This window comes from Harpegnathos saltator, unplaced genomic scaffold (assembly GCF_003227715.2).
Source record: "Harpegnathos saltator strain DR-91 unplaced genomic scaffold, Hsal_v8.6 scaffold33, whole genome shotgun sequence".
NCBI classification, from domain to species: Eukaryota; Metazoa; Arthropoda; class Insecta; order Hymenoptera; family Formicidae; genus Harpegnathos; species Harpegnathos saltator.
In genome coordinates, this window is record NW_020230128.1 from 1266930 (window position 1) to 1274135 (window position 7206).

The 7206-nt window shown below is 37.0% G+C and overlaps 2 protein-coding genes across 3 annotated transcripts; one reads left to right on the top strand and one right to left on the bottom strand.

Moving 5' to 3' along the window:
- The first annotated feature begins 1066 nt into the window (after positions 1–1066).
- On the top strand, positions 1067–5786 carry LOC105184398 (peptidyl-prolyl cis-trans isomerase-like 3). Of its 2 annotated transcripts, XM_025300144.1 has the most exons (8): positions 1067–1312; positions 1383–1457; positions 1659–1939; positions 2014–2176; positions 2266–2404; positions 3096–3283; positions 4492–4653; positions 5560–5786. In XM_025300144.1, the coding sequence occupies exons 1-4, from the start codon at positions 1310–1312 to the stop codon at positions 2138–2140; spliced, it is 486 nt and encodes a 161-aa protein (XP_025155929.1). In that variant the 5' UTR covers positions 1067–1309; the 3' UTR covers positions 2141–2176; positions 2266–2404; positions 3096–3283; positions 4492–4653; positions 5560–5786. The 2 variants fall into 2 exon arrangements, with proteins under 2 accessions (XP_025155929.1, XP_011141457.1); XM_011143155.3 differs by lacking the exon at positions 4492–4653.
- LOC105184399 (sarcosine dehydrogenase, mitochondrial) lies at positions 2273–6793 on the bottom strand. The gene is made up of 15 exons (XM_011143156.3): positions 6520–6793; positions 6314–6422; positions 5838–6094; positions 5537–5749; positions 4967–5290; positions 4723–4885; positions 4477–4624; positions 4252–4390; positions 3970–4170; positions 3582–3849; positions 3379–3508; positions 2998–3254; positions 2732–2894; positions 2528–2635; positions 2273–2465 (listed from the first exon to the last, which is right to left on the bottom strand). The coding sequence occupies exons 1-15, from the start codon at positions 6541–6543 to the stop codon at positions 2306–2308; spliced, it is 2664 nt and encodes an 887-aa protein (XP_011141458.1). The 5' UTR covers positions 6544–6793; the 3' UTR covers positions 2273–2305.
- Positions 6794–7206: the final 413 nt, after the last annotated feature.

The window sequence follows — 7206 nt, forward strand, 5'->3', positions numbered from 1 at the left end:
CAAAAGAACACAGGGCAAAAACATGGAATCGTTTCATTGGCTACATGTTATCTCGAAATATCTCTAGAAGTAGCCAATGGCGTTTAGCAGAAAAACCTGCTTGTTAAGCGCCTAGTAATTATTATTTATAATTCGAGTATTCTTTTAGATTTTTGAGATTCAGGAAGAAGAACATAGGGTGTTTACGATAGTGAGTTCAAATCTAGTAAGATCAGAATCCAAGAGAGCAGAACATATTCCCACTTATACTAATATATTCTATGGCTGCTCTTGCTCCGCTCTGTCCTGTCTAAAGTCAGCGGCACACGGTGCTTGTTTTTGTGCTGGATTGCTTGCTGGATGAAAATACTGCGTTCTGATTGGTATATTTTCGAAGATGGATGGAAATGCACCAATCAGAACGCAGTATTTTTATCCAGCAAGCAATCCAGCACGAAAACAAGCACCGTGTGCCGCTGGCTTTAGAATCACAGAGAAGAAAAAAGATAATTAATCAAAATTAAACTTTCTTATAACTTTTGATTGAATTTTAAATTTTTGTAAGTAAATATTGTTCATATATTGTTTATAGTATTTCAATATATCTAATAAGCCAAGAAGGTGAACATAATTTAATGATAATCATTAAGCTTTTTCTGCTGGACGCGGTCAATTCTCAGTTTTTACTAGAAAATTTCTGTGTAAAAGTGCACTTATTGCTTATATTAGTGCAAACCTTTATTACGAGCCATTAGCCGCGTTTGGCAGAAATAGCTGTTTATTAAGCGCTTGGTCATTATTTATGATTGAAGTTATTTATGAAAGCTACGTTTCGGGGTATTCAGCCCGAAATTCTGCCAGCACTGAAATTCTATAGTGTATGTGACACAAACTGTGTATTTTCAATACTGGCAGTGAATTTCGGAACGGAGCCTGTGTATTCTTTTAGATCTTTGACAAATTCAGAAGAACGAACCAATCAGGGACGATAATCATAAGTGTCTAGGGTGCGTTCCGTTCACGCATATGCGCGCATTCATCTATAGTTTATGTCACGTAACTATAAAAAATGTGTGCATTGTGTGAAACGGAACGCACCTCTAGTAAGCAGCCGCTTCTGCTGAACGTGACTTTACTTTTAACGAAAAATCGAGGCTGTAGCACGAATCAACGATGAATAATACGGATTTTTTAAAAAATATATCATACAGCTTGACAATACGTCAGCCTAATTTAATTTTTAAGAATTGATTTAAAGACGATTCAGTGATTGAAGTAGTTACGTTGAATTGATTTCCCGTACGCAACATCTAGCGTAAAAATACAAGAAATGGTACATTAAACATACTGATAATATTATAATCTATTTATTTAATTTGAATAACATTAACGTTGTATTTCAGAGTGTTACATTGCACACAGATGTCGGCGACATTAAAATAGAGTTATTTTGCGAAATGTGCCCGAAAACTTGCGAGGTATAATTTATATTTCACATAGTTGCTATAATCTAACTTTAAAATCACTGTCAACAATATATAACCTACATAATATGATGTGAGACGAATTTATTTATTTTACCAAAATCTTGTCGAATATTTTCTGTATAATTATTTTCTAAATAGGTATTTCTTTTTTTATTTGCCATGTATATAAAAATATTGGTATTCTTATTTCAGAACTTTCTTGCACTCTGTGCTAGTGGATATTACAACAATTGCATGTTTCATCGAAACATAAAAGGCTTTATTGTTCAAACTGGAGATCCTACTCAAACAGGAAAAGGAGGAACTTCTATATGGAATCGTAAATTTGAAGATGAATTTAAGGAAGAATTGAAGCATAACGCCAGAGGTCTTGTTTCTATGGCTAACAATGGTCCTAATACAAATGGCAGTCAATTTTTTCTAACTTATGCACCACAATCACATTTGGATTTAAAATATACCTTATTTGGAAAGTAAGTCTTATCAAATTTAACATACATATAGCAAATAAAACTGTAATTTCTATATTATATTTTATTTATTATAGAGTGATTGATGGCTTGGAAACTTTAGAACAATTAGAAAAATTGCCGGTAAACCCTAAGAATTACAAACCACTTGCAGAAATTCGGATAAATAATGTAACTATACATGCAAACCCATTAGCAGGATAAACTTAAATAATATTTTTTAACATTTATTATGATAATGTAAGTAATTACAATAGTCCTTTCACTATATGAAATATACGATAAACAAAATTGCTAAATTATTATACATTTAATTATTTTCCTAATAGATGACTTCAAATTACAAAGAGTATAATGTTTATAAGTACTTTACATCACATATATACCTTGTAATCTCTTGTTATCCTGATCAAAGGGACTATGAAGATACATCTTTGCAGGATATTTCTTCCTCATTACTTCAATCTGGTAAGTACCTGTTTCTAAGAATTCCTTTGTAATATTTTGCCCATTTGGAGCTCTGATATATCTATAGAAGGAAAATAAATATGATTATTCGTATTCCTGTTACTTGTTATCTGATGTACTTACGCCTGTCCAATACTGCTTTTCAAAGTATATCCACGTTCGGTTCTTCTTAAGTAACCAACTAACTGATTATTCCTATAAACACTTTCCATACCCCACAATGGTATGTCGCTATATCAAGATCAAACAAGTATGTTCATTTAAAACATCATTATATGGATGAACTAATAGTGTCTCAAAATTTAAATGCATTGATGATATACTTACTCATGTACATGTAAATGCACCAGTCTTTTCTTGATACCATTTTTACGGTACTGTTCAACGGATATTTTTCCTAAATATTCTCCACTACTACGACAAGTAAATCCTAAACCTGCTTCAATCGGATTGTCAGTTGGTCTCAAATCTGTACTCCAAAGATGATATCCTAACAAATAAATTAATAATTTTATGAAATGGTAAATCAAAATAATAAAAATTGGGGAAATTATTACAGTTTATTATTATATTTAACGAACGCATCTTAATACCTTTCTCACAACTCAGACTGTAAAGCGCTCTATAGCCGGCCAATTTCATGTCATATTTCTTCCCACCTTCTATTAAGGCTCTGTAAACTTTCTCGCAGGAGCTTCGTGGGATGTGCAGTTCGAAGCCAAGTTCACCGACAAAGCTGAGTCTAAATAAGTGTACCAATTCGCCGTCTATACGCACCAGTTTCGATGTTGAAAATGGAAACGATTCGTTGGAAAGATCATCCTCGACCAACATTTGAAGAACTTGGCGGCTATGGCAACGAATGAAATGTATTTAATGGTATTTAATTTAACACTACTTATTATAATATGTAGCATTAACTCTTTTTCTCGCAACAATTTGCGTGTGTCGGCATTCGAGCTTAATTTCAATACCTGTTAGGGCCCTGGACTGATAAAATTCCGATCTGCTCCGTGACATCGTGTAGAGATACATTAAAGGCCTTTTCTCTTATTATTTTGTCGATATGCGTTCGAGTATGGTACGATGATATGCCTCCGCTCACTGAAATCAATGACAGAAGAATCAATAACACAAGATAATTAATATTTAACGATTAAAAGAGTCTTGACAATACCAATGTAGAATCCCTTTCCTTTGAATATGGGATCAACAATTCCACCCATGCCAGATTGTAGACCGGTGATTGTGCAATCTCCTTCTACACCTCCGCCACGATTCAACATACAAGTGTACACAGTCCTGTTGATTTCTCGATCTACTCGAGATGTAAATATATAATTCGCCGCCTCGCTCGCGTCAGGACCGCACAAATAGTACTTTCCGAAGTAAGATATGTTGAACAGGGCGACGTTATTCCTGCACGAAAGTGCTTCCTCTCGAATCTGTCATAGTACATAAAAAGTTACCGATTTAAGACACTTTTATTATTCAAAGATATATATATTTCCTAAATATTCCCTTCTCATATTCTTCCGCTTCCGAGGTTGGAAAAAGGGACTTACAATATCATCGTGTGGCGGGAAGTTGAATGTACGTTCTGTCTTCAATACATCGGCGTACACGTGATTCGTGTTTTTTGGCGTATCGTAGTAACCATCGTAATCGTATGGCAAAACTTCGGCTGTTTTGTTGTCTGGCAAGAACCATCCTGGGCGTTCCCATCCTTGTCGTTCTTCCATGATGGCACCTTCTTTAATGAATAGCTATCGATTGTGCACAAAAGATATATAATAAAATACTGACAACAGGTAAAGAATATAAAAACAATGTAAAAGGACGCTCACCTTGTGGAAAGGATCTGTTTTCAAATTTCTACCGCTTAAATGTTCATCATGCGGGAAAAGAATCTCGTAATTTCTCGCATAAGCCTCATGACTGCGCTCGTTTATCCAGGTGGAATTTTCCCTTTGCTCCGGTATATATCTGTACAGCAAGAGTATATCGGTATAAGAATATAAACTATCCAATGATAATTGATGAAACAGAAAATGTAACAATTATAATTTTACCGTCTAATGTCGTAGCTGAACATATACTTGTCCGGTCGTCCGTTAATCATCCACAAAGCTGCTTGCTCTCCGCAACCACCACCGAACATCATTCCGGCGCTGTTGTATCCGCAGGAGTAATAGAAGCCTGTGCAGCGTGGGTCTTCACCTTTCGGACATTTCGATTATATCTTAGTGGTAATAATGCGTCAAGAAGAAGTTGTGCGTACGCGTCGGTCGTAAATTAAGATTGCTGAAATTTTATACCCATAATAGGTCTGTGGTCGGGAGTGAAGCTTTCCGGGCCGCAGACTGTCGTTCTTATTCCAGTAGTCGCGAGAGCGGGTATGAGTTTGTTCATCGCTTCTACGTGTGTATTGAACACGTCCCAATTCAGCTCATATAGACTGAAGGAGAAGTCTTCCGGTGCCTTTTTAATATATATCGATTTAACTTTGCAAACACTTTCTTTCTCTACGACAGTAATTGCGCTGTTGAATGCGTGACTTACAGATTTCAATATGATAGGATTCGGCTCGTATCCCCCGATACATATATTCCCGCCCTGTACGCGGAAGTAGAGACTCAGATCAGGATCCCGGAGGTTCGGCAACCCCCGTACGTTCATCGGCTCGGTGACGATATATGCGTGTTTCATCGGTACTAACGGGATATTCAGTCCCACCATTCGCGCTATATTTCCCGACCATGCTCCCGCGGCGTTCAATATGACCTTGCTCTTTATAGTGCCATAAGGTGTCTCCACTCCGCGAACGCTCTTATGACCGTCGATCTCCTCCGTGAGGATTTTCGTGACTGGACAATTTTCGATGATCTTAAAGAATTGCATTCAATTAGATCAGCTTTTCGCAAATGATTGCGATTAACGGTAAAATTGTATTTTGACTTTAGCCAGTTGAAGCAAGTAATTCTCGTACTTGAAGAGAACTTCTCCGAAGTTGTTTGCTATCAGTCATACTTTATCGACATACTTATCGACATGACATTCAATTATAAATATTCCCCAAGTTAAAATGATCGTATTCGCTTTGTGGAATAAGGAATGAATATATGGAAGTACCTTGCAACCATTTCTTTCTGCAGACTTGGATAATGCGTTCACCATCATGGCAGGGTCTATAGTACCATCCGTTGGACAATGCACTGCAGCCGCAAATGCCTTGTCATCCACGAGAGGAAACTTCTTCTTCGCCTCGGCCGGCTCAACCATATACGCGTTGATGCCGAAACTTCTACAGCCAGTGACTAATCTCTCATACTCGGCCACTCGTTCCTGTCGAACCGTAGAGGATATTTGTAAAATGTGCCCGTAATATGAAGACTCGCCAGCGTGAAAGATGCACAGAAACAAGCATGCTCACCGGAGAATGAGCGATGTACAGCCCACCGTTGTTTATCCACCCTGGATTTACACCGGTTTCTTCTTGCAACGATGCGTAAAGGAACCGTGAGACTCTCAGCAACTCCATCTCCACGTCGCACACTCCGCGTAAACTCCACACAAGACCTGCTGTATGCCATGTTGTGCCGGATATCAGCTTAGATTTGTCTAAGAGTACCGCATTTACACCACGTTTGCCCAATTGATAAAGCGCGTTGCAGCCAGCACTGCCACCACCTATCATAAAAATGCTGTATTGCATCAATCTATTTTTATAAACATTTGTTAAAATTAATACATGTTTAACTGATTCTCTCTTTCTTGTTTTAATTTTGTTTGTGGAAGAACTACAAACAGTCAAATCTCAAACTTTAAATGATATTCGCAAAGAAACAGCGTGTTAAATTAGTGAATTTTTTGTTTCATTTGAGGGGACGAATATATAAACTTAATTACCTATTACTACAATATCTGCACTACCGGGCACTTCGATATGCTTCGTCTCGTTCGCTTTACTCGTTTTCGTGGTGAACGTTTTGCTTTTCTTGAAGCTCCACTTGGACAACTGAAAGGAAGATCGATATATCAATCTGCAGTTTTTCTGTCCATATGTTTTTTTTTTATAAAAATTCAAGAATTGTCTATTATTTCTAAATACACACCTTGTTTGTAACTACACGAAACATTTTGTTTTTTTCGAGATTTTAATCCGCCTACAATTGCGATATTAGCGCAAGATCAAACTATAAACGTCCAGCACACAGGAAATCGCGCGGTATCGCGCCGCTTTCTTGCTAGTTACAATTTGTCATTACAACTACACTATTTACGGCGCATACATTATCAAGAAACTTGCATCGGCACATTTCTCAACGGTTGCTTCTGCTTCGCCCGCGATATCAGCCGGAGTTTGCTGGAACACGCACTGCAAGTTCAATCGAAGAAACAGTGACTTTCACGCGGTCCGTAGAGTAGAAAGATCACGAACGACGTCAACAGCGAATATTACTCAATAATATTTGTGAACATATTACCCAACATACATCACGTAGGAGAAAAAAAAGAAACAATCTGAAGAGTGATTTAAAGTTACAGTTGCTCAAGCATGTTAGATGTTCGCTTATCAGTGTTATTTTTTACCCGTTATCGCTTAATGAGTATGTTGCACTCTTGTTATGCTTTGTTATATACTAAAAATATCAAATTTTTCGTCACACACGACGATAGTACAGCCGAAAGAATAGTTTCTTCTTGGAATCAGTATTTGTCAGTATTTACCAGGATAAAATAAATTCTACCGTTGTTACATCTAACTGTTTTTACATCAATATGATATAGATTTATATACG